This window comes from Neurospora tetraspora, assembly GCF_033439725.1.
Source record: "Neurospora tetraspora strain CBS 560.94 chromosome Unknown B0H65scaffold_4, whole genome shotgun sequence".
NCBI classification, from domain to species: domain Eukaryota; kingdom Fungi; phylum Ascomycota; class Sordariomycetes; order Sordariales; family Sordariaceae; genus Neurospora; species Neurospora tetraspora.
In genome coordinates this window covers 3,423,924-3,449,540 of record NW_026944386.1, presented here as the reverse complement: position 1 = coordinate 3,449,540, position 25,617 = coordinate 3,423,924, and the positions used below count along the sequence as shown (strand labels likewise).

Here is a 25,617-nt window from a genome sequence, read left to right as displayed (position 1 = left end):
AAAGCACCCAGTTGCTGTTGGCATTGGACAGACAGCATGGCATACTTGACCGCACAGAAACTGTCATATTGATCAAGAACCAGTATGCCCATCGTAGATCATCGTAGATGGTTGAAGAATAAAATGATGAGTTCGGTTTTTGCAAGTCATTATCGGACGGATGGAGTTCACGTATCGTCCATGCGGTCAACACACGACACCTTCATCTTCATGGAAGCATATCCCGATGCTCTAGGTACCATGGAGAATACTATATCACTACATGTTACGCCAGGGAATTTTGATGGATATAGGTCACATAGGGATGAAGAGGCAGGAGCAGACACTTTTTTAATCATGTTTCATTTGACCATCTAGTGGTATTTTCTAACGCATTCAAACTACAACTCAATATCCCCCCAAAAGCCGTCCAGAACGAATCGAACGATGTAACCTCTACTGATTCCCAGATATCGGTGAGATACAAGACGATCTCTCAACATGGGCGCCCAGCAATGGGTCAAAAGTGATTTCTCTATGCCAGAGCGAAAACATCCATATCAATTGGGAAAATGATGTGAATGTCGATTCGACACGCCGAAGCGCGTCTGCTGGCAGCTGCCTGGAAGGCCAGGGCAATGCAACATTGATCACGCGGAAACGGAGAGGAAACAAGTGTTTTCGAATCATTGTTTTCATTGAACTATCTAATATTCTTGATTCATGGTAGATGTCCTGTACTTTGGATCTGTTAGCTGATGCTCGCAAGACAAAAGACTGCTCAAACAAGTTGTTTGATGATCCAATCAGACATCCAAGGAAGACTTCGCCCTCATCTGACCCCGAGAAAGGCTCGTAGGTGGGGTCTCGAGTGGAAACTGCGAATGTGGAATTCTTCATCATAAGGATCGGGGGTGTGTGTATGTGTGCAAGTCGCACAAAGTATGAACTAACCTTGTGGTAAAGTGATATTGTGATCAAGCTGTCGTGGTTTAGTCGCGAGATCAAGATGTTGTCCGTCTCAGGAAGAGAAGCAGAGGCAACAGGAAATGGGCACGAAGGCACCTTTTATGTTATGAGAGCCAGGCTCGAGAAGATTCTGTATCTGTCTGCGGTATCGAGTCAGCAAGCATGTTTGCGAAAACTGCTGTGGATACGCGCGTGGGTAAGGATGGAAAAATGAAGAAGTGCAATCCGCTTCAGTCAGAAAAAATTACTGGCAAGCAACAGGCCGACTCCCGTAGGAGGAAGCCCGAAACAGACTAGTCTTCGTTCATGGTCGATTCAGTTGGGAAAAGAAGACATTTCAGAAGTTGTCATCATCCGAAGGCGGATGCAGGGGAGAAGGGCTGGTGAAGATATGATGTGCGGAAAGAAGTGAAGGGGAGTGGCGCTTACCTCGTTGATTGCCATGGCAGTTGTTGTTGACCTACCTGGATGCGACGCTGTGATCGCGTGGTGGAAGTTTTGACAAGATATCGCACAGCCTTGCCTCAAGAGAAGCAAGATGCTGCGGGCAGATACATGAACACGCAATGAAGCGGTTCCTGCCAGCTCTGCAGACTCGAATCATTGCGCACCAGGCGCAACGATTGAAGGAATGCGTGAGCTCGAGAATCGCGGCGCTTGCGATTGTTGGTTTCTGAGGAAGGGAAGAAAAAATAAGGTTGCGTTTGCGACGATGGAGAGTTCAAATACTTCTGCGCGGGAAGCGATAACGATAACGAAAATTTAGGTGGGGTCGGTGAGTTCCAGGCGGGAGAGAGAATGGAAGCGCGCAGAACACAGACACGTGGAGACACACGTGATGCCGGGTTCCACCTCATATTAACTCCCGTCGCCCGCTGCAAGGTCCCACCAACGGGCGGACCGGTGCCCATCGCCGCCATCGCGACAAGAGTCCGTTGGCCGTCCACAACGAAGACTCCAGACCACCTCACTGCTGGAGAGCCGGGCAGCTCCGGGACCAACTGAAGGGGCGCTCCAACCTGTTGAACATCAATGTTTGACTTATATCCGAGGAACACCTTCAGTCAGCCCATGAGACTCATTCGTCAGGCTCCCAACACATATCTTCAGTTCTGTTGATGTTTATTAAGTCAACGCTGTGCTTTAGTCGACCTCAAGAGGACGCTTCACGATGTGTGGTATCGCCTGGGCCAACAGCCGACACCCCCTTTTCAGTTTCCTGGCTTCTCATGCATTATAGGGTTAGGGTTAGTGGCATCATTCTGAAAGCTGTTGCGAGCCCGCTCTTTCAACGTCAAGAGGAAGTTCGTGGGTTCTGCCTTCGGTCGACTGGCCTGGCTTTTTGGCCATTTCGTATGGCCCGAAGCGACTTGTTCTATCACCAAGTGTCATGACCAGTCTCTCTGAGCCTGAGGCCGAGACCGGTAATTCGGGTGGTGATTTCCGCGGGTGCATGAGGATGGCTCAGTGCACGGAGCACTGGTAACTCTCTCTCTCTACCCAGATGACGTTGGTACGTGATGAGGAATAGGTCTTGAGTTAATGATAGAGAGGGGTATGCTACAGAAGAAATCAAGCTGTTGCTTGTATGGTGATTATGATGTGAGGGCGTTTAACATTTGTCGGACGCATCCTTGGAACAACGGGCCTCAAGTTCAAGACGGAGTTTGCGGTATTCGAAGTCTGACAATATATCCCTTCTTGTGCGTGGGGATTCATCATGAAGGAGCTCATTTCCTGTACAGAACCGAGCTCCCGTGACTTATCTGCAGCATCCAGTGCAGTGCAGTGCTGACCTAACACAGCTCAGTTCGAATTATATATATACCAAGAAGTTCTTCCTCTCCATTCCCACCAATGTCCAAAACTTGACCCGGCAAAACAATAAAGAGACAAGTTTCATCGAGAAAGCTCTCTTCTGAGCTCGTCATCACCGGTTAGTAAGTGGCATTTCGATCTTTGTACCCCCGGGGTTCAAAACCACCTCATCCAGCTCGCCCGCCAAGCACTCCCACTCTTGTCTTTTGACGGGACTCCCGTCTGCCCAGGTCCAGGTCCCAGACTCCCACAGCAGACCTCGCCAGTCCCATAAAAACTCCCAGTCAAGCAGCAGCCCAGAGTCGAAAGACGGGAGATCCACACAACCTTACCCTTCCCAATCATCCCCAAACCTCAATCCACCTCCGACTCCGACAAGTCCACGACACGTCGTTGCTCGTTGTTTCCCTCATCTCAGGTTGCAGGAGGTCCAGTGCTTTGTCGCTCACCTTTTTCTCTCTCCAGGGCACGGGCAGTCTCTTTTTACCCTCGACGCTCTAGTCTTCCCATCACCAACGGGAAATCCTCCTAATCATTCCACCACCTATTCCTGGTGCATTGCCGCATCGGCATACCTAATAGCCTCTGGCCTACCCTACCTGGGCTTCCACTTCACACTGCCGCTCTGGTCACCTCACTTGGTACCTATTTACCAACCTACACCTATCCGCCTACCGGACCAGTCCCGCTTCGTCTCTTCTTCCTTGCGTGTCAGATCGCTCGGGGGCACTCTCTGTGTGCTTACTTGACACTGTTCCCTGGCTGGTTCAAGTTGACTTTCGACCGACTTGGATCTACTCTTTGCCCACTGTCTCCCCCAACTTTCCGCTCACGTTGCCCGTCGCGCGACCGCCGCCGCCAGACAAGGCCCCGTCGCTGGCTGTGAGTGCACGCACACCACCAAGACCTGCCACTCCCGCCTTCTCAGCTTGAAGCCTGTCCGACCGATCGCCAGGTCCGCACCAAAGGAACCGACACCGTGCCTGTTGTCGTCGCCGTCGTCGCCGTCGTCGCCGTCGTCGCCGTCGCATCCCCGGCCACTCTCAACACGCTCACCCTCCTCTCAGCAAGTGCAACAGCACAACAGCAGTCGTCCAGCACACGCCATCTTTAGCTGCCTCTCGACCGCCTGTCGACCGCCACCCGATTGAAGCGGCATTGTGATACGCGCGCGCGCCAGACAAGGAAACAGACCGACCAACGCCTCTGCCGGCCCTCGCGGCAACCCCCGTACCAACAAACTGGTTACACTTCGTATGCGATAGCGCGGAGGAAGTCACGTCGATATCCACGCTGTGGATAGTCGACAGCAAAGAGGAAAGAGATGATGGCTAGCATGCCAATGGGTCCCTCCTTTTCGCCGCACCCCGGCGGAATGCAACAACATCCGGGAGCTCCTCCCGGTCACCACATGGCTCCGGGCATGGCCCACAACCCCAGCCAGCCCGGCGCAACCCCCGCCATGGCTCATCAGATGGTGGCACACCTAGGTGTCTCCGGCCCCGGCCCCCAGATTAGCGCCGGCGCTCTCATGGGAGGAATGCCGCCTGGCACCCCCAACGCCCATGTTGCCATGCAGCATTTGAACCCTCAGCAGATGGCGGCATACCAGCAACAGATGAACGGGATGGGTTGTACGTTCTGCCTTTCCTTTTCCATCATGCTCCCCTCGCTTGCTTTAGACACCATGAACTAACCCAAACGTATCTCCAGTCCCCAACAACCAAGCCATGCAACAGCAGTTGCAGCAAGTTAGGCTCCAGCAGTTGCAGCAAGCGCAACACCAAAGGATGATGCAGGCCCAGCAGGCTCAGTACAACAACTTGGGAGGCATGCCAATAGGTGTCCCCGGTATGGGCCAGATGAATCCTCAGCAAATGGCTCAGTTAATGCAGAGGCGCGCAATGGGAGGCCCTATGCCAATGGCCCACCACATGCAACAGCATCTAGCGCAACAGCACCCGGGGCAGGGGATGAATGTAAGAATTCGAGAGTCCCATTGCGAAAGGCGATCTACTGCAAGAATGCTAACGCTATACAAAGCCGAATCTCATAGCCCAACAGTTGGCGATGCAGCAACAGCAACAGCAGCAGCAACAACTACAACAGCAGCAGCAACAGCAAATGGCCCAGCAGGGAAACAACCCCGGCCAGCACCCCATCAATCCCCAAGGCCCAGGCCTCAACATGCAAGCTCAACTGGCCGCTCTTCATACGCAACAGGCTCATGCCCAACAGTCGGCGGCAGTTCAGGCTGCCCAGGCCCAGGCCCAGGCACAGCAAGGAGGGCCGGGGCAACCACAGCAGCAGCAGCAACAACCACAGGCCCAGCCGCCTCAACAACCGCCCCAACAGCAGCCGGGTCAGCCTCAGCAGCCTAACCAACAGCAACCACAGGTTCAGCCAGGTCCGGGAGTTAATGGGCCAGCACAGAATCAGGGGCCTGCTCAGGGCCCTACACAGCAGCCGAACGCCCAACAGCAGGTTTCTCCTCAAACGCCGCAGACCACACAAGCCCAGCAAGCCCAGCTTGCCCATGCCCAAGTCCAAGCAGCTGCCAATGTTGCCAGCCTGTTGCAGCAAAAACGTGTAGATAGCGCAAACTTGAAGGGCCAGTGCTTGCTCAAGCTTAATTTGTTCAATGAGCACTTGAATGGGTTCACGGTAAGCTTACGCGCTGAACATCCCCCATTCCAACTTCACGTCCATTCTTGCTGACTTTGCTTTTTTGAAGGGCTCCCAGGGTGCAGACGGCTTAAAGTACTGGCACCACTTTGTCCAGCGGTTCTTCTCCCAAAAAGGCGTCTTCCGCCAAACTTTTAAGAAACGTGAGGATGAAGCTGCCGATCCCAAGCCGTACGAGATCGACTACGCAGCTTTGCCGCGATTCTTCAACGTGCATTTCGAGAGTGGCGTATCGAAAATGCAGCTGGTCACGCAGGGGACGACAGACAGATCGATGCCCCATGACGGCCATTTCATTGAAATCGCCAAGGCGAGTGTCTTCTACTGGTACGACAATGGATCGCATGTAAGTTGGAGAGCCCTAAACCCAAGCCTATGTAGTAGCAGCACGCTTACCAGTCTGAAATAGGTCGTACACAATGGAACTCTCCGGATCCAATTCGATAGCGACCAAAATATCGAGCTTTTCGACTTTGTCGTTGAGAACCACGAGGAGTACCATTCGCGGCGCGCAATCATCGAGGCTGCTCGGCCTTCGCATACCTGGATCAAGGAGTGGAGATCCCTGAACCCGCCTGACAGCAAGCAGTCCCCAGAGATGAGCAAAAAGGGCAAGCAAAGGCCGTACAAGAGCCCAGCCACTCCGCCGCCGGATATTGAGCTCCCGGACTCTTGCGTGAAAATCGGCATGGGGATTCCAGAAGGCGTGTTTCAGTTCCTGGAGGTACGTGGTCGCAATACGCACTGTTCTGCAGGTACAATGTAACGCTAACTCGATGTTTTGTGCAGATGGCCGATATCATAGGCCAAATGAACCCCCTATTCACATTCTCCCACAGCCATCCCGGCATTTCTCCGTATGCTGCTCTTGAGCAGTATATGACCCAGATCACGGGTCAAGGTCCAAATGTCAACGGTCAGGCGATGCCGCAAGGAGTACCTAGGACGCCTGGGTATAACCAATTCCCTATGGGTGCCAGTCCAGCGATGGCAAACCAGATGCTTCCTGGGTCTCCTCATATGGGTAGCCCGGCTCCCGGCCAAATGCAAGCGCCTGCCATGCAGCTTCAAGTCAGCCAGCAAGGCACCAACTCTAGTGGGCCAAGCGCAAATACTTCGCCTCAGCAGAATAACAAGAAGAGGAGGGCCTCCCAGGCGAAGCTCGAAGATGATGGTCCCACCTCGGCCCCGACACCGGCGACTATCGGTACACCCCAGATGCCGCAGATGAACGGCGTCCAAGTGAAGGCTAAGCACCCTCCAACGCCGAGGATGCAAAAACGCATGAAGAACAACCAAGGATAGAAGCCGAGGCGTTCGTTTCTCGAGCTTTGGACGCCGTCTTAATCGCCTTTCATAAACAAATAACAGAAACTCTTTACGGTTGGTGTCTTGGCGTCATGCTTAGTCTTTTTGATATGAGCTCGTTCAGACCTCTCGACTTCTTAGACATCCACAGCTGGGAAGTCTTGGGCTCGATTTTTCCTTCTTTTTCTTTCTGTTCACACACGCATGGGATTTTACATGACTGCATCCGGCTAAACTCTGTATTTGGGCCGGGGAAAGCATTCATTCTGGAATCGGACCATTTGCATATACCCCATTTTCTGGTTCACATGGGAAGACGATAGTTCAAAGCGCATATGGGAGGAGACGGCGGGGGAGCCAGATAAGGCTATCAAAAGAGGGAGCGGAGCCGTTGACGGAGGAAGAGGAGGTTAGGATAACAGAGACACCAAGATGTGGGAAGAAGAATCGATCAGGAAGAGGCGGCAAGATATGGGAAATAAGATGGATGGAACGGAGGAGCAGAGCGGATAGGATCGATTTGAGGGAGGGGTCAGCTGAAGCGGGTGCCGGAATTTACTTGGCTCGAGTTCATGATAATATTGCACTCGAGGCAGGCGTTTTTGACGCGTTCTGGTAGGCGTTCTGCAAGGCGAAGGAAGGAAGGCGTGCTTTTTTTGTACATCGCGTTTCCATTTTTCCTCTTTATTTGGTCTTTGGTTCCAAAGTTTGAGAAACCAGCGCATTCCTACTACTACCGTTTTTCCGTTTCCCTTTTGCCGGGTTGATATATAGTGCAGGAAAGGAGTCTCTCTGTTATTTTTGGTTTAGGCAAAGGGGACTGAGGGAAAAGAAAGAAAACGACACGCGAGTAGGGAAGGAGTGAGGGGTCGGGTCATTCCTCGTTCATCTCACGAGCTTGGGGATGACATTCATAAGTCTGAGGTATGGGATCAGTCTCTGGTGTCAGCCAGGTTGACTTGGCCCTATCTTGCCCCTGTGATTGCCCCCCTGCTCCCGCTCCCGCTCCGGATCTTCTGGTCTATGGTCGTCGTCGTTTTCTGTTTAATGTTAATGATTTGGAGTCTTACGAGAGCCGCCGACTATTGGGAAGGAAAGACATTGCAAAAATGGTGTTCTGAAAGAGAAGCGACAGACGCAAAACATAGCGTATTACCACATACTTTCTCGGATCGATTCTTCTGATACTTACCTCTACTGTGTTGCGCGCGTGGCTTCCGTTGAGAACGAGATGGAGAAGAGGAACGGATAACTGAAAGGAAAGAAAACACAAAAGAACTGAAGGATAAGAGGGCAAGGAGTTGGATAGAGAGAGGGATTCGGGGAGGGATTTTGTATCAAAACTTTTGGTAGTTATGAGAGACTTGAGCATCATATTGCGTTGTCATGTGTTCATGTTGCTGGTGCTTGCTTCTGTTTCTTCCATCCATCTAACATCTACGTCAACACGTTCATTCTGGCCCGCAGAATACTGACAAAAAATTCACTTGGATTCCTTCCTGCCAACTATGTATCGTGATTCTGGAGAAGAAGGTTCTTGATATGGTGTTACATATATCCTAATTATGATTTCCCCTCCCCCAGATGCCCGATTACTCCTATTCCGCCTGTTTTGATTATATCACCGAATATCATACAGCAACTGCATAGTTTGAACCTTTTAGGATTGATTGAAACCGTGAGCAACGAACGATGTGAATAACACTCACTGTGTGGGAATGACATGATGAAGGTAGGTACCTAGGTAGCTAAAGGTAACTCATCCGGATGGCATACTCCTTTGTCATTCAGCCTTCTTCTTCTTCTTCTTCTTTTTCTTCTTCTTTTCAACTTGTGTAAAGCCCAAGTCCGTCCGATCTAAACGTGGCTGTTTCTGTTCTGTTCTGTTCTATTTCGTTCACGACGAAGATATAATCTATGTATCTGACTCTTCTTGTCTCCCCCACAACTCATGTATGTAATTCATAGGTAACCCTCATTCATCTGTTTCCTTTTTATTTCTCTTTTTTTTTTTCTCTTCTTTTCTTTTGGGGGGTTTTTTTTTTTTTTTTTGGTGCCTTCATACAGTGGCCTGCCTACCAGCGAGACGGGATCTTGCAAATTTGAGACAACAAACATTCAATACAGTCACCATACATACACCTAACCTAACCCATCCTCCTGTAGTATGTGTATTCTTGATCGTGAACTACCTATCCATTGTTCTTCTTTCAACTTTCCTCACTTACCTGATTGATCCTCACTCACCCGCACGCATATGTAGCCCTTTGTCTTTCAATATGCAGCAGTCACTGTGCATTGTTTTGTCACTCAAAGACCAGATACATGCTGCCTTTGAGGATAAGCATCTTAGTGGGAGACGATTCAACTATTTGCCGTGATGGTTTCGAACAGTAATGTCAAGTTCAAGATTTAAGGATGGCAGAGGAATTTGATGGAAAGGTGTTAGTCATTCGTTCTGTGCTCTTAGTAAGAGATGGTATAATGCATCTTTTGAGTGCTTTAGGGTTTGGGTTCCTTTGAGAGACCGATGCAGGGCCAGGCAGTATGCACAGCTTTCTTGTATTAGCAAGGCAGGCCCTGTTATGAATGAAGTTGGCATAAAGCTGGCCGAACGGATATACGAGCTTGGTGAGTTTATGCGGTATGACTGTTGCGGGAGTCCTCCGCGATTACACTACCCACCAGACATGACCAAGCACCATTATACACAGAGCATTAATCATGGGAACCAGTGTAACGATATCCAGCTAGGACACGTGTACTACCTATCGTATATTTCTAAGCTGCGTGCTTCCTCCCTTCCTCCTCATGAGATCCACGTGTAGAACTGCCGTCCTCGTGTCATCCATCCATTGCGGGCGTGCATCCAGGGTTTATGTTTGGAGGGGCTCAACAAGGGGTGTAAGTCACCGGCGTGGTGAAAAAGGGCATAGAGAATGAGGTAAACATTGATTTGTGAAACGGGCAACCCAACGGCAAATTATGCTCTCTCTAGACCAAAGCACACCGGGAAGCAAAGAAAGGGGGCTTTCGCTTTCATACGGCTGCAGGCGGCACTCAAGTCCAGACCCCAACAGCACAGCCCCATCGTCCCTTCTGTCATAGCAAGCCCTCTCCCTCCTCAGCCAACGGAACCTAAGGATATAAACCCAGCAGAAACAACATGATGCACAGCCCACCAACCCGTTCATTGATCCAGTAATCGTGTATGAATCCCCCCAAAACGCCGACAACGTCTAAAGCAAAACGGTAGAGAGGATATGATTACGCAGTCTCGAAGTCGCCGAAGGTGTTCTCGCCCGAGTACGTGATGTAAAGGAAACTGTATTAGTCATCAAAGTTAGTCTGGGTTCCTGTTGAAATGAAAGGGGACGGAAGCGAGCACATACCCATCCTCGTCCTTGTGCTCCTCGTAGATGCTGCTCATGAGAGCAGCGGTTGGAGGAAGGACCTCATCTACGAAGATGAAGATGGCCTTCTCGGGGGACAGCTTGATGCGCTTGCGGATGACGTAAACGAACTGGCCCACGGTGAGGTCCGCCGGTACGAGGTACTTCTTCTTATCGATGGTAGCGATATCACTCTTCTCGACCTTTTCGCAGATAACCTGTGGCGATATGTGTTAGTGATAAGGACGGTGACTGGGAGGTCGAGATTGGGGGTTGCTTACGGGAATGCGGTCGGAGTACTTCTGGCGAATACGCTCAGCCTCAGCCTTGCGCTTCTCGAAGGGGTGCTCGTCCTTAAACTTGGATCTCATTTTGGCGGGTTGGTTTGATGATGTAGAAGGTGTGCTGATAGGTGTTTGACTTGGGTATTTTCAAGAGATGGATGCCCGGATAAGACGGTGTTCTGCGATAGAGGAAATCCAGTGTTAGTCGGAGAAGAGGATATTGAAAGGGAGGAAGGTCATAGATGGCTTCCAGATGGGGATGGGCAGAATCGGAGTTGGACGGAAATGCAGGACATACCTTGATGACTGGCGTGTGATGAAATGAGGGAAGCTGGGGAGATGTCAGAGGTAAGAAACGGTAAAAGGATGAAGAGGGGGGAGAAGGGTTGATGTACCTCTTTGACCAAAGCAGGAGTTCTGTAAGGTGTGTTAGTTACCAGGCCAGTGTTGCCTATCGGCCGCGTCCAGTTGGCGCCTGCCCGCCTGTCTGCGCAGCACTGGTCAAAGGCCCTGGACAAACAGCAGCGGGTGACCAGCAGGCGGAGGCGGGGCTGACCAGATGACTAAAGCGAGGGTCGATCCTCGATTGGGCTTAGCCCGTCCCCAAGTCGGTGAATCAGATGGGTCACTGGCCGTCGCTCACATGGTCAAGCTTAACAGGTCACTGCCTGTTCAGTGGCATTCCAGGGGCATCTCAAGGCGAAGGCGTGCCCGGCACTCAGCTAGGAGCGGTACCTGAACGGTACCTCTTGGCCAACGGTGGGGCGGCGTGGTAGCAATGACGCAGCACTCCTTCTCCGTCCCGTCTCCTATCTCTCATTGTACTTGTAGCTATGTACCTTTCGGTAGTACATGTGGAAGACAGAAGGATGGAAGAAGGGCGCATTGTTTTCTGAGAAGCGGCCTCGTGGCCATGCTCCTTTGGACTATAGAGTGTAGACCGCATTTTACTAAGACGGCGTGGACGGCTCGATCGGCTTGGCCAGTGTCTCGAACACTTGCACTTGTTGACCGCTTTGTTCCCCGTCTATTAAAGACCTAGGGAGGACCAGGTCATGGATGTCACTGTGAAGTCGTCATTCTCTCCGCCTGTTTGCACGTATCTTATCCGGTGTCTATCTTATCCGTGATAGTCTACGATGGAGCTTGAGCTTCATCCTGGAGCTCCTCCCGACAAGTCCGATCGGAGGTGACCGGTTGCCCCGCCATGGGACCCGGGCCCGCGTTTTTACAACATACCGTACCGTTCGGTGTCCGCCTTCTCCGTTTGCTCCCGGAGTGCGTGCAGCACCTTTGTGGACATTCCACTCCCCGGGCGGGCCACCACTACACTCCTCAGGGTCCGGTTCCCCGTCCATCCACTGGAGCCGTTGAATGCAAGGAACGGAGGCCGGGAGCTGTCTATCATCCTGTTCCGGGTATAGCGTCATTTTCCATTAGGTAGTTGATAGTTGATCCAGCCAGTGAAAGCGAGTTCGGCTTCGGGGGCCCGGGGCACCACAAGCGGATCCCTCCTCCCCACCAGCCGAGGGCAGCAGTCGCGCCGGGCGAATACCCAGCGAAGACTAGACTACCCGCCGAGCCCGAGTTCTCGATTTCGACAACATCCGATTCTGGACACCACATCAGCCGACGATCGACCCTGTCAAAACAAATCGACAATTCGCCAATTCGCTTTGTAAACCGCGCGGTCTTTCCCGGCCCTCCGTACCTAGATCTGGGGTGGTGGTCTCATGTCTGCAGAGTGAAATCGTTCGATACCGGGACCTCAACCTGCTCACCACCCACCACTACGCCACCACGTCCTGAACCGTATAAATAAGGACCGTCAAGATGGCCTCGCGTCGGCCTACCCTTCGCCTGTTTGCTCAGTGCAAGACAAAGCGCCAGTTCAATAACACCTGGACCCCTCGCCGAGCTGCATCAAGCTTTCAGAGCTCCGGATCAGCACGTCAAGCTTTCTCGAACTCGCGCAACTACCTCACCTTGGCTGCCGCTGGCTTGGCTGTTGCCACTACCCTTAGCTACAAGATGGTATGCGCCCGCTGCGAATTCCCATTGACCTCTTGCCTACTACGAACTCTAAGCTCACTATGTGCTCTGAATCCAGGCCGTCGAAGATCCCATCCGATGCGATACCCCTACCCTCGCCGAGCGCGACCAACAGACTAAGCGCGAGAAGGGCGTGACCGATGCCTCGCCAATGCGCCTGCGCATGGAGAAGTTCGTCAAGGAGCAACAGAAGGAGATTGTCAGAGCGCTAGAGGAGGCCGACGGCACACCATTCCGGGTGGACGAGTGGCAGCGCAAGGAGGGTGGCGGCGGCATCACATGCGTCCTCCAGGACGGCAAGGTGTTTGAGAAGGCCGGTGTCGGTGTGAGCGTCGTCTACGGCACTCTTCCCAAGCCCGCCATCATCAAGATGCGCGCGAACCACAAGAACCTGGCCCAGGACGACAACATTCCCGACAGCCTCGAGTTCTTTGCCGCCGGCCTCAGCCTGATCGTCCACCCCAAGAACCCCATGGCCCCGACGGTCCACCTCAACTACCGATACTTCGAGACGGCCAACCCCGACGGCTCCTCGGGCGCGTGGTGGTTCGGTGGAGGAAGCGACTTGACGCCCAGCTACCTCTTTGACGAGGACGCCATCCAATTCCACAAGTCGCTGAAGGAGGTGTGCGACGCGCACGACAAGGAGTACTACCCCCGCTTCAAGAAGTGGTGTGACGAGTACTTCTACAACAAGCACCGCGGCGAGTCCCGCGGTATCGGCGGCATCTTCTTCGACGACTTGGACGAGACCGTCTCGGACAAGGAGAACACCTTCGCTTTCGTCCAGGACGCGCTCAAGTCGTTTGCGCCCAACTACATCTCCATCATCAACAAGCGAAAGGACATGTCGTTCACGGAGAAGGAGAAGGAGTGGCAGCAAATTCGCAGGGGCAGGTATGTCGAGTTCAACCTAGTGCACGACCGCGGCACCGCGTTTGGCTTGAATACTCCTGGTGCGCGCGTGGAGAGTATCCTCATGAGCTTGCCTCTGACGGCTAGGTGGGAGTATATGTATGAGCCGCAGCCGAAGAGCAGGGAGGCGAGGTTGGTTGAGGTGCTCAAGAACCCCAAGGAGTGGGTATGATGATGAGGGTTTATACTTTTATTTTGTTCTTCTGAAGGTTCTTTGTATGTATATTTATGACTTGCATGATAAATATGGGTTATATGAGATGAAGAAAACGGATGTATAGACAAAATACCATCGATGATCTGTCAAGTCTGGTTGTGTTTAATTCGAGTGATGGTTGCCGCACTGTTGAGTAGAGTATGCAGAAATGAACTTGTGACAATTTCTCAACCGCGTCACTGCTTCCACCCAACAACCTACACCATGCAACAACCATCAACTAAAACCACGTTCAAGACGATACCCGAGCCCTAACAATCACCAAAAACACCATCACAGGATATACTCCAGAGACACTCAGTTAATCACTCCCTGAAAGCAATTAAACATCGCGATGGCCTCACCGAACCCACACCACCCGGACGGGCATCCCGACCCTGATCCCGCCTTCCACTTACACCCACCTGCTTCACACCAGCCTCAACCGTCCTATCAACCTCAACCACCGCAAAATTCATCACCGTCACACTCACACTCACCACAAAGCTCAACCCTCCACCTCCCCACCTCCCGCCAATTCCTCACCTCCCTAATAACCGCCATCTCCAACATTCCTCTCCTTAACGAACCACCGGCAGCACCAGCACCGGCACCGGCACCAACCAAAACGCAACAACGAGACCCACCATCAATATCAGGAACAACAGAGGCAACAGAAGCAGAAGAAGGAGCAGCAGAAATAATCACCCAAAAAAAGAGGAAACAACTCCTCCAGATTCTGAAAGAAGAAGGTGATGAAGCGAAGGGACATATCGCGACGAGAAAAAAGGATGGACCGGGAGGAGGAGAAGGAGGAGGAGGTTGGAAGGGGAATCCAAACCCCCTAAAACTGGTACCACCTGAATACCGACATTTGATCATCACGCTGCATGTTCTCTTTCCGGGGGTGGTGTTATCTGGTTTGGAGGTTTTGGAACGGGGGTTGGTTGAACGGGTTGTTTTGAGGTGTGCTGCTGGGGAGGCGGCGGTAGTGAAGAAGGAAGGGGGGCAGAAGGAGCGAAAGGAGCAGAAGGAGCAGAAGAAAGAGGTAGATGGGGATGTGGATGTGGATGTGGATGTGATTATGGGAGAGGAGGACGACGGAGAGGATTATAGAGATGAGAACCAGGGCAGAGATGAGGACGGGGACGGGGACGGGGATAAGAAGAATGAAGAAAAGGGAAAGAAGCCCAGCGAGTCACAACAGGGACTTAAAGGAGAACGACGACGACGACCACCACCAGAGTTCTACCTAGTCCGCTCCTCCCAGTTCCTCAACACCCACCCAAGACGGAAACGAAAGAAACCCAGCAGCAACCTTGTTGGACTTGGAGACGCAGCAGATACCGAAGGTGTCCAACCCGGTGGTAGCGAAACGGACCGAGATCGAGACCACCGAATACAGCGGTACATAGTCAGCCTGGAAGCATGGAACTGTACCTGCGCTGCGTTTGCGTTTGCTTGTGTCTCCGAAGAACCAGAAGTAGGAGAAGCAGGAGGAGATGGAGATGAAGATGGAGAAGAGCAGGGAAGTGAAGAGCTACGAGAAAGAGAAAAAGAAAGGGTCAGAGATAAACAGGGAAGCGCAGGCTGGACCTTTGGCGGGATGACCCTCTTCAACCCGGACGATCACTCGAGCGTACCGCCGGTTTGTAAACACCTGCTTGCCTGTCTGTTGGCTGATAAGTGGAGGAGAGCGTTGGGGAGGTATGTGACGGAGCGGATGATGAGTAGAGAGGAGATGGCTGGGATTGTTGCGGATGTCTAAAGCGTATTCCCACTTGTTGGAGGGATGTTATCCTGAAGTATTAAATGAGAGAGTAGAGGGGTCCGTTATATGCGTTCAGTAAAGAGGAGATGGCTGGGATTGTTGCTGATGTCCAAGTTTAGGAACTTGGTGGGAGTGTTAGAAAAGAGAGTTCATATGCCGTTTCTATGATCCGGCAAACCGCTACCACCACAGTACACAAACTTGTCAGTTAACTAGTATTATTAACAACTTGCCCAAGATCCCATTCTCGACCTTGAGCAACCCTCTTTCTATGTGAAAGTGTCTCTCTTGTGGTTTGGTTTCGTACACAAACATGATTCATGCTGATTTGATTGATTTCGTATCATCTACGGCCCGGTCCGTTGCGCCCCGTCGTCCCGTCGCTCGCATTCCTGTTCCCTCTTTCACTTCATCATGTCTCGCTTATTTCTTCTTATCTTTCGGGCTGCTCTCCTTCTCCATGCTTTCACCATTTGCCGCCGCCGGGCTACCCTCCTTCTTGTCGCCGCCCTCCTTCTTCTCGCCGTTCTCTCCTCCTTCCTTCTTCTTGGCGTCGTTCTCCTCCTGCTGCTGCCTGTTCTGGATCTTGTTCTCGATCAGGTCGTGGAACGCAGTGATGGCGCGGATCAGACTGCTGAGGTAGATGGCCATGAGCTGGTCGTTGGTCTTGATGCTCATGGCATGGCTGAGCTCGCTGTCGGCGTTGGTGCCAGTAGCGCCTGGGCCGGACTTGGGCGTCGAGAGGTTGGGGAGCAAGTTGAAGACGTCCTGGAGGTTCCCGAGGATGGCGTGGTTTACGGGCAGCTGGCCGTCAAGGACCTTTTGGAGATATGCTTGGATGTCGCGGAGGCGGTGGTGGAGGCCTTGCAGGGAGCGCATCTGGTTGGTGATGCGGGTGGATAGTGTGCCGACGGCTACGTCACGGATGTCGCGAAGAAGGTGCTCGACGCCGATTTCCTCGGCCTCTTCGGCCTCGATAATGGAGGGAGTATGGACAAAGGTCTTGGATGTGGTGGTGCCGTCCTGTGGTAGTCAAATGCAGTTAGCATCTATACTTGCTGAATGGGAGCAAGTGGAAGCGCGACAGCGTCTCTTGGAAGACATACATCCTTGATCTCGTCCACGGCAAAGTAGGCATCTGTAGGAACGCCCGTCTCCTTGGGCTGAACATCGACAATAACGAGAAGCGGGTTGGGAGTGTAGCGCTTGAACAGTTCGTTGATGTCGAGATCGGAAGCCCGTAGCTTGGGGCCGGAATGGTACCAGCCTATTAGCTTCTCGCGCGCATTGACCTTCTTGAACATGTCGTTCATGGACTCGACGTAGTTGTGGTCAAGGAACCAGACTGAGGGGTCCTTATCGTCCTCCTCGAAGGGAACTGTATCGCCAAGTTAGAAACCAGCCAGCCATCACCTAGGCGCGGGGCAGCCAGGCAAGCTTTCGGGACAGAGGTTACGCACCCGCGAAACTGTTGGACACGCGAACATTCTTTCCGTCATTCTGGCCTAATAGCACGCCGACGACGCGCTTGCTCTTGGACTTGTTGGCTTGGGTACGGTTGTAGTGGTCGACGACTGAGAGCAGGACGAGCGGCGCAACCGAGACGCTGCGGTTCACCAGGGAGAGCGTTTCCGCAGTAGTGGCGGGCATGGCGAGAGCTGGATTCGAGGTGTCGTCGGAGGGGTCGTGATGGATGTGTGTTCGGTTGGGCGTGACGGGAGGTCGGGTGGTATTTCGTGGGGTAAAGAAGGAAGGCTGGTGGGTATGATGTTTTGAATGTCGATGTGTATATCGTCAGTCGTCAGTTGTCAGTGGCCTCGAAGCTCAACTGCTGTAGTTGCAGTGGTCTGGTCTCGCCGTCGTCACTGGCTAGCTGCCTCACTTGCTGGAAAGGTGAGTACCCAATGAGGTTAGCGCCTAGTACCTTGAACTTGAGTTTCGTGAGCGGTGGGGCCTCAGCCTTCTGCCCTGTGCCACTGCCGTGGTGACATAACAAACAGGCCTTATCTAATCAGTAGCAGGTACGGCCGTGAACGGAAGTACTGTGTACGTCCCTTCCGCCTGAACTTGCAGGGGCTTTTATAGCGACCTTCCCCCTGAGGAAAAGCTGAGACCGCAGAAAGGGGGGGTCTCTTTATGCGCTGGGAGGCTCCTTGGCGCGTGACATGGCACCTTTATCTTTAAAGTCGAGGGGTCCTCCCGACATTTAATTCAAGGGAAACCATCCGCCCATTCATCGTCTGTCTGCCCAACAACGTGACGCCATACTTTATACCCGTCCCAATAACCAAAATCTATCGCAAAATGAAGTTCTTCGGTTTCGTTCTCGGCGCCCTTGCCCTCGTCTCCGGCGCCATTGCCGTTGACATCCAAAAGTCGGTCATCATCACCTACAAGGAGAACACTCCCGACTCGGTCATCAAGCAGGACAAGCAGAGGATTGTCGATGCCGGCGGTGTCATTACCCACGAGTACACCCTCATGAAGTATGTTTTCGGACACTGTCTTGGTTCGCATGTTCTTACTAACACTTTTATCCAGGGGCTTCTCTGCCAAGGTTGGCGAAAAGACTCTCGAGTCGGTTTCCGCCTCCAGCGAGAACTACGGCACTATCGAGGAGGACAAGGTCGTCAACACGAACTAAGCGGCCAGTTGATTGTTTTGCGACACCTGGGACGAGCGAAGATAAGAAATTAATCATTCGAGTCTACACAGCGGCATCTAAGATGCGATGGTGCCAGAGAGAAAGAGAGACAGAGAGAGTGTGTGTTGGAAATGATACCCAGGTGCAACTGTACTGGGCAGAGTTGTTGCCTTTTACGGACTGTAAGTCATGGCCTTGGCGTTTTTGGAAATGGATTGATGGATGGATTGTTATGGTATCAAAACCTGACGGACGGGCTCAATGTCCCAACGTTTGGCAAGCATCTTTACGTTCAATAGATTTTGTGTTGATCAAAATCATGGCCATGAAGCGTTGACCTGAAACCCGAACCTACTATTGTCATGATACGATTCCATACCTGAAGTCATTGTCATTGAGAAATCGACCTGTGAACAAATTTGGGCGTTCGACTACCTAACAACTCATCACCGACTATGCCGCAGACTTGGAAGCCATGACTGGATCTTCAGGGGAATAGGATGATCCACTGCGGTGAACATGTAGAGAGAGTCTCCTGAACCATGGGCTCTCTACCCAGCAACAGCCCTGTGTCTGATGATGTAGCTCAAGAAAACGGCCTCGCGGATCTCCTTCTAGTTGGTTGAGATGTCTTTGACAATAACAGCCTAACCACCTCAGGTAGTGTACAGATCATGTCTGGTCAGTGCCGTCATGTTCGTAATGTAGCGTAGAGGTACTCGGGCTCTTCAGGAACAGTACAGGAACCCATCATTGCCAACCTGCCCTGATCCCTGAGACTGGCTCCAGTGGTGGATGAGCTGAATCGAGATGTTTGAGTGGATGCAAATAGGAACCTCGACGACCACAACGACGATGCCCCATGCACGTAATTACATGGAATTACATTGCCGAAACCAAACCGGAACCCCTGTTGCTCTGCATCTCAGGGCATGGAAATTGTTAGATTGCACGGTTATGTGAATGTAGAGAATATGGGTTAATCGCTGTATTGATCGAGTGTGTGGAGTAGAAAGACTGTACATATAGGTTGGGGGATCCCAGAGTATTAGGAAGGTCTATAGCGCTATTGGGGTGGCTGGGAGACTAGTCCTCTTATAGAACCCTCGTCTTATTAGCTAAATATAGCCTACTAAATTGATGTACTTCCCTAATTGAAATCTCTTTTGGGATTAAAGCTAAAGCTATTTATATATCGCCTTCCTATTTCTAATTATTTCCTCTATGTCTTTTAGTTTAATATAATTTATTATATATTCCTTTTTTTCCTTCTTCTCCTTAATTGAAGCTATTCCTAGTAATCCCTTGAATTCTATATACTTCTACGTAGATAGTACCTTCGTTAAACTATCTATAAGCATTTTTACTATCTTTAAATACTTAATTTTAATAGTTCTAACTATAACTTCTTATTTAAACTAATACTTATAAATATTTATATACTTCAATTTAATTACTAATTTAAAAGTTTCGACCGTTATTACCCTAATTGTTTACTTATTATTATAATCGATAGTAAAGATAGGATTTACGAATTTCATAGTTAAACTTCGTATTAATGTATTATAAAAATAATTTCTTTTATTACGTTTAAAAGGGTAATAAATTCTATTTCAATCGTTAATATAGTTATGATTATTTATTTATAGTTCCCTAATATATTAAACCGTTAAAGAATTTAATTATAAAACCGTATAAACTCTTTCAATTTATAAAATTATTTATAAAAGATATATCTAATGTAGTTTGTAAAGTATTTTCGCCTTTATAATATAGCGCTATATTTATAGTAATGTATAAATAATATAATATTTTATTTGCAACCTTACAATAATTTAAATTGGGGTTATAATTATACTTAACGAGGCGGCTTATGGCAAAAGTAATATCTGGTTATATTATAATTATTATATAGAGAATAGAGCCGATTTTAATTTAATATTAATATATTAACTTTCTAAATACTTTATCTTTAAAGAGTACGAGTTTAATATTAATTATAGGTAATTATATTATTTTTTCATTATTTATAAAGCGGTATATCTTTTATAAATATAACTATTAAAATAATTAAATCTTTCGTACTTTATAATTTTATATAATTTCAATACTTAAGAATTATAATAATTCTTTACTTCTCATAAAATAGTATCGCTATTTAAAACTATTTATATACTTATAAACTTCCTCGCTTTTATTACGGTAGAAGGTAAAAATAATATTATTAATATAATAAAAAACGAATACGCTGTTATTAATAAAAATGTAGGGTTTTTTTAGGACCGCTTTGAAATTTAGAGTAGTAAATGCGTTAATAAATTCGCATTACTAGAAAAGCGGGGAATGCTATAATTTATATAGCGCCTTTATAATTTTAAGTACTTTATTTAATATTTAATATCCTATGGGTATATATATATAAATTTCTTTATTTATATAAACGTTAACGAAAGTATTAACGGCGTTATATTAAATAAATTCGAAATTAAAGCGTATAATTATAATAATAAGGGTGCGGAAAAATCGGCTGGCGAATATAGAAATATACGTTTTTTGCCCTACTTCCTTTTTTTATTAATTTTTTTATATAACGAAACGTACTTTAACCTTATTAAATTTACTATTTTTAAAGAATTTATATATATATACTTATATATAGTCGAATAATCATTTCCTTTTAATCCTTAGTTTATCTTGATTGACTTCTATTTAGAATTTCATTTCTTTATAGCTATTAAAATAAATTTACTCTACTTCTTTAAAGAAGTCTTTAAAAAATAGTAATTAAGAAATTTGTAGTTCTTTAGCGGCGGCGGTAATTTTTAACAGTAAATAGTTTAGAGTTTATCTATAGAAATAAAGGAATCGAACTCCTTCTAGGTAATAGTTTTATTTTTCTGGGAGAAGCGCTCTAATTCTACTTTTATAATTACTTTATTATAGCATTTAGCTATAAGTTAATAAAATCTTCTTACGTTAAATATAGCCTTCTATAGTTCGAAGCCGTAATAAACTTCATCTTTAGTACGTTTATTAAAATAAAAACCTATAAAAAAGGATACGGGCGGTAATATATTAAGAAGAGTAGAGTAACCCTTATTAAAAACGAAATTAAAGGATATTTTATTAATAAAGAAATTCGAACTCTCTAATTAGGGTTTTAGAGAATTGTAATTAGTTTTTCCTTTTTAAAGAGTTTAATTGAATTTTAATAATAAACCTAGGAAATTATATATTTAAGTATCCTCGTAATACGGAATAAGTATCGAAGGCCTCACGATCCAATAATGTGGTCAGTAAGGCAGTAAAATAAGTGATAATTCGTAAGAAGAAGAGGAAGGTTTAGAAGCTAGAGCTATACCCAATTATATACTAAGCTGGCAACAAAGGTTCGAAGAACCTTTGTAGCCTAGAAAGGCAACCAAAGCCTTCATAACTAGGCTAGACTATTCTACACGGTGCTAGAGGATTTCCGGTATTAAATGCCGGCTCACAAGAAAAGGAACTATTATCCTCAATAGACCTATCCGTTTAAATCTCCTCCGAAAAGATCCAAATCTCCTCCGACAAATACCAAGTTTCCTCCAATATTATCTAAGTCTCCTCCAACAAATCTATCCAAAACAATTGGGCTTTATAGTCTTCGGGATACTCCGGGTCAGTACGGGATATATCGGATTAATAAAACGAAAATATACAAAGTCCGTAGAAGTCTGTGAAATTCCGAAAAACTAGAAGGCGGCTTAAGAAGGCCAATCTATACCAAAATTTATTATAATTGGCCGAAGGAAAGAAAGAGGAAAAAAAAAGGGGTAAGTCCGTAAAATAAACAAAAAAAAGCTCTAATTATTTAAATAAAGATCTAACGGCTAGCAAGGCTACAACTAAATACTAGGGAGCTATCAAACTAATACTAACGGCTAAAAAGAAATAAAGAAAGAATAGAAAGCGGGCAAACTAAAGGTATCAAAGCTATAAAAGTATCTAATAATAATTCGTTTCGTAAATAAATAGTAAGGAATACTAGGGAACTAATAAGAGCTATAACAAACCGTCAGGGCTAACAAATAAGAAGCAAACTAAAAATACCAAAACCGTTAAGAAATATAAAGATAGGATTATTAGGGGTAATAAAATAAAAGGGAAAAAAACCAAAGAAAGGGGGCAAAAAGCTTAAGCTATAGAGGCTATAGTAGCAAATTTTATAAAGTCTTTAAATACGCTAAAATCTATTATAATCCTCTTCATACTATCTTAACTAGTATCGTTAATCTAAGAAGCCTTCAAAATATTAACAAGCTTCATCTTTTTACTAACTAGTACTAAAGGATAAAAATAATTATAATTATTAAAATGACCAAAAAAAAAGGTTTCTTAAACCGAGGGTAATACTATAAATATAGCAAGTATAAAATAAGCATAATTAATAACGAATATTCCCGTCAAGGGAATTATTATAGGAAAGTTTACTACTTTAGGAAATTAATAAAACTTTGAATTTCAGACTTAGTAATACCGTTATTATTTCAAGAGCGACGGAAACGGGACCTAAATCCGGACCCAATATTAAGGGCCGAATTACTAAAACTCTTAACGGCGGGCGAATTACAGAGAAAGCTAATAAAAGGGGACAAATTATAGAAAAAACTATCTATTAACGAATTACCATTATTATTATTATTATTATTATTATTATTATTATTATTATTATTATTATTATTATTATTATTATTATTATTATTATTATTATTATTATTATTATTATTATTATTATTATTATTATTATTATTATTATTATTATTATTATTATTATTATTATTATTATTATTATTATTATTATTATTATTATTATTATTATTATTATTATTATTATTATTATTATTATTATTATTATTATTATTATTATTATTATTATTATTATTATTATTATTATTATTATTATTATTATTATTATTATTATTATTATTATTATTATTATTATTATTATTATTATTACTAGAGGGTAAGCCGTAGGGGAAACTAAGCGGCCACCAAAAAAAGCAGTAACGTCTTCGTTGTAAGGGCAATTATTAAGGGTATTAATAGCGGTAATAATAGCGGAAGTACTCTTAAAAATCCGTATTCTTAATTTATACGTATTTAAATACACGTAATCAAAGAGGGCATTTCTAAATCTAAAGCTAGATTTACACTTACGGCAATTATATTCACCGGTCTTAGGGGCGGGCGGCTAAAACTCGGTCTTAAGGAGAGAAGTCTTTACTATAAAAAGAATTTCTAAATTATAGATTACTTTGTAAATAACTCTTACTACTTTATAATTAATCTGAAAATATTATTTAATAGCCCTCAACGCCATTTTAAGAATAGTAACGTTATTACTATTGTATAGTTCGATAGAAGCTACGGTCTAAATTATTAAAATAAAGAAAATAAGGGTAGAATTAATAGAATCCTTCTACTTTTCGAATAAAAGGTCTGGCTTTAATTCTTCTTTTAGTAGAGGTAATAGGGGATATTTAAATAAAAGAATACCTAGGGTATAGAAAGATAAAAAGTCCATAGCCGGCGGAAATTCTTGAACGCGTTAGAGGGCGTTATAGTAATCTTCGTTTATAGATATATATAATCCGTAGCTAAAGAAATTTTAAAAAGGAAGAACAATTAATAAACCCTTTTACTAAAGCCTTTACTTCCGGAATAAAACCACTTCTTCGGAACTAATCTTATTAATTCTAATACACAACACCGTAATATTATTATAGAAGCTAACTATAGTAAAAGGAAGAAACTTTTAGTTATTAAAGGCGGGGAAATTAGCGGCTCGAAGGGAAATAAAGATAACGTCCTATTATTATTAGTAATAACCGTTTAAAGGTAGGGAAACTACTAGAAAAGTTAAAAAATAGTATTTAAAAATTAAAAATTTAATTCCAACGGGAAAAAGCAATTAAAAATATACAAAAGTGCTAAAAAGTAGGGGGTTATTAATACAAACGGGAAACGGCCGCTTAAAATCTTTATTTAAAAATAAAAAAAAAGGAGAAAATTAGCGGCCTAAGGGCAAAAAGAATAACGGCCTTATTATTATTAATAGCCATTTAAAAGGAAATATAGCGGGGAAATTGTTAGTAAGACGCGGAGAAAGCTAGCAGCTTAGAAATAAAAGACAACGTCCTCGTTATTAATAATAGCCGTTTAGAAGCGGGGCTACCAGTAGGAAGCTACTAGAGGATGTGGAAGCGTTGGCACAAATGAAAGATAGCTATTTAGAATAACCGTTTGAGAATATTATTTATAGTCGCTTTCTTAAAGAAATAAAAAGAGAAAAGGAGAGAAGAAAAGAGGAGAAAAGAAAAGAAGGGAGAAGAGAAGAGGGGAGAAGAGAAAGGGGGAAAAGAGAAGATGGGAGAAGAGAAAAAGGGAGAAGAGAATAACAATCTATTTCTCGAAACGAATACCTAAATTCGTTACTTAGGGAGGAGAAGTCGAGAAGGGACGAATACGCTTACAGATAAATTTTGAAAAGAAACTAATTATAAATTAATCTCTTAAAAAGGGCCTTAATTGTAGCTCGTTAACGGCTAGTGAAGTCTTAACTTCGGCAGAGACTACTAAAGTATAGGATTTCTAGTAATCTGACGGATCTAGTAACGAATATCCAATAAAGGATTCGGCTAGTATTATTGCTTCGTAAGTACTTAAATTCGCTACGGTCGCAAGCAAAAAGGTTTTTACGGTTGTCGTTTGTAAAGTATAATAATAAAGGAGGGCGGTTAAGAATCGAACACACCGTCAATCGTCTAACTGGTATAATTTGAAATAGAGAATCTGGAAGATCGAAATAATAGAGATTAATAAGATTTTACAATTGCAACTACTATTTAATACGGAATAAGTATCGAAGGCTTTACGATCTAATAATGTAGTTAGTAAGGCAGTAAAGTAAATAATAATTCGTAAGAAGAAGAGGAAGGTCTGGAAGCTAGAGCCATGCCCAGTTATATACTAGGCTAGTAATAAAGGTTCGAAGAACCTTTGTGGCCTGGAAAGGTAACCAGAGCCTTCATGACTAGGCTAGACTATTCTACACGGTGCTGGAGAATTTCCGGTATTACCTCGAAATTAATTCGGTTACCTACGAAATTTAGTATTTCTAATATTAATTAAGATTAATTATATTAATTGAATAGTACTATAAATTCATAAAAAATAATTTATAAAAACTATACTTCCTTTAATACTTCCCTAAAGAAAAGGGTATTTTCGTTAAATAATATATTACGGGTATTAATAACTATATTAATAATTAAATTCTAAATTCAATAAATCAAAGAGGCTACATAATTAATAAAATATTTTATTCAAACTTTGAAATTTATTTTCTAATATTTTTATTCTTTCTTTTAAGCAGCGGTAATTATTATGTATATTTTACAATTATAAACGCGTAAATATACTATATTTAATTTACGTAAAGATAATATATAGAAATTATTCCGGTAGGTAATAAAAATATAAAATTATTTATAAGGGGATTTCTAATCGTAAAATTATTTAAACGATTGGTTATTAAAGTAAACTACTATAAAAATAACGTCTAA

General features: G+C 45.8%; 7 protein-coding genes across 7 annotated transcripts; 4 read left to right on the top strand and 3 right to left on the bottom strand.

Moving 5' to 3' along the window:
* The first annotated feature begins 4,765 nt into the window (after nt 1–4,765).
* Nucleotides 4,766–6,963, top strand: B0H65DRAFT_204478 (LIM-domain binding protein-domain-containing protein). The gene is made up of 4 exons (XM_062821847.1): nt 4,766–5,430; nt 5,501–5,797; nt 5,861–6,175; nt 6,241–6,963. Exons 1-4 carry the CDS (start codon nt 4,837–4,839, stop codon nt 6,754–6,756), a joined length of 1,722 nt encoding a protein of 573 aa, XP_062681995.1. The 5' UTR covers nt 4,766–4,836; the 3' UTR covers nt 6,757–6,963.
* A 691-nt stretch (nt 6,964–7,654) lies between these two features.
* B0H65DRAFT_204449 (uncharacterized protein) lies at nt 7,655–8,236 on the bottom strand. The gene has a single exon (XM_062821846.1). It carries the CDS (start codon nt 8,132–8,134, stop codon nt 7,826–7,828), a length of 309 nt encoding a protein of 102 aa, XP_062681994.1. The 5' UTR covers nt 8,135–8,236; the 3' UTR covers nt 7,655–7,825.
* A 1,570-nt stretch (nt 8,237–9,806) lies between these two features.
* Nucleotides 9,807–10,673, bottom strand: B0H65DRAFT_204397 (autophagy protein Atg8 ubiquitin like protein). The gene is made up of 3 exons (XM_062821845.1): nt 10,433–10,673; nt 10,152–10,369; nt 9,807–10,084 (listed from the first exon to the last, which is right to left on the bottom strand). The coding sequence occupies exons 1-3, from the start codon at nt 10,520–10,522 to the stop codon at nt 10,027–10,029; spliced, it is 366 nt and encodes a 121-aa protein (XP_062681993.1). The 5' UTR covers nt 10,523–10,673; the 3' UTR covers nt 9,807–10,026.
* Nucleotides 10,674–12,268: 1,595 nt separating this feature from the next.
* Nucleotides 12,269–13,574, top strand: B0H65DRAFT_426758 (Coproporphyrinogen III oxidase; the record flags this gene model as incomplete). Its single annotated transcript, XM_062824650.1, has 2 exons — nt 12,269–12,469; nt 12,546–13,574. 2 exons carry the CDS (start codon nt 12,269–12,271, stop codon nt 13,572–13,574), a joined length of 1,230 nt encoding a protein of 409 aa, XP_062681992.1.
* A 189-nt stretch (nt 13,575–13,763) lies between these two features.
* Nucleotides 13,764–15,579, top strand: B0H65DRAFT_204229 (uncharacterized protein). The gene has a single exon (XM_062821844.1). It carries the CDS (start codon nt 13,954–13,956, stop codon nt 15,364–15,366), a length of 1,413 nt encoding a protein of 470 aa, XP_062681991.1. The 5' UTR covers nt 13,764–13,953; the 3' UTR covers nt 15,367–15,579.
* Nucleotides 15,530–16,963, bottom strand: B0H65DRAFT_466475 (maintenance of mitochondrial structure and function-domain-containing protein). Its single transcript, XM_062826854.1, has 3 exons — nt 16,830–16,963; nt 16,476–16,747; nt 15,530–16,392 (listed from the first exon to the last, which is right to left on the bottom strand). Exons 2-3 carry the CDS (start codon nt 16,680–16,682, stop codon nt 15,793–15,795), a joined length of 807 nt encoding a protein of 268 aa, XP_062681990.1. The 5' UTR covers nt 16,683–16,747; nt 16,830–16,963; the 3' UTR covers nt 15,530–15,792.
* Nucleotides 16,964–17,673: 710 nt separating this feature from the next.
* On the top strand, nt 17,674–18,013 carry B0H65DRAFT_549088 (uncharacterized protein; the record flags this gene model as incomplete). Its single annotated transcript, XM_062829628.1, has 2 exons — nt 17,674–17,855; nt 17,911–18,013. The coding sequence occupies 2 exons, from the start codon at nt 17,674–17,676 to the stop codon at nt 18,011–18,013; spliced, it is 285 nt and encodes a 94-aa protein (XP_062681989.1).
* Nucleotides 18,014–25,617: the final 7,604 nt, after the last annotated feature.

What these genes read in the sequence shown, in the direction of transcription:
- B0H65DRAFT_204478 (XM_062821847.1), top strand. Translation starts at nt 4,837, where the DNA reads ATGCAGCAACAGCAACAGCAGCAGCAACAACTACAACAGCAGCAGCAA. An exon ending in AGCACTTGAATGGGTTCACG is followed by an intron (nt 5,431 to 5,500) that starts GTAAGCTTACGC and finishes GCTTTTTTGAAG; the next exon opens with GGCTCCCAGGGTGCAGACGG. An exon ending in GCGTGTTTCAGTTCCTGGAG is followed by an intron (nt 6,176 to 6,240) that starts GTACGTGGTCGC and finishes TGTTTTGTGCAG; the next exon opens with ATGGCCGATATCATAGGCCA.
- B0H65DRAFT_204449 (XM_062821846.1), bottom strand. Translation starts at nt 8,134, where the DNA reads ATGATGCTCAAGTCTCTCATAACTACCAAAAGTTTTGATACAAAATCC.
- B0H65DRAFT_204397 (XM_062821845.1), bottom strand. Translation starts at nt 10,522, where the DNA reads ATGAGATCCAAGTTTAAGGACGAGCACCCCTTCGAGAAGCGCAAGGCT. An exon ending in AGTACTCCGACCGCATTCCC is followed by an intron (nt 10,370 to 10,432) that starts GTAAGCAACCCC and finishes ATATCGCCACAG; the next exon opens with GTTATCTGCGAAAAGGTCGA. An exon ending in GAGCACAAGGACGAGGATGG is followed by an intron (nt 10,085 to 10,151) that starts GTATGTGCTCGC and finishes TGACTAATACAG; the next exon opens with TTTCCTTTACATCACGTACT.
- B0H65DRAFT_204229 (XM_062821844.1), top strand. Translation starts at nt 13,954, where the DNA reads ATGGCCTCACCGAACCCACACCACCCGGACGGGCATCCCGACCCTGAT.
- B0H65DRAFT_466475 (XM_062826854.1), bottom strand. Translation starts at nt 16,682, where the DNA reads ATGAACGACATGTTCAAGAAGGTCAATGCGCGCGAGAAGCTAATAGGC. An exon ending in CCGTGGACGAGATCAAGGAT is followed by an intron (nt 16,393 to 16,475) that starts GTATGTCTTCCA and finishes TGACTACCACAG; the next exon opens with GACGGCACCACCACATCCAA.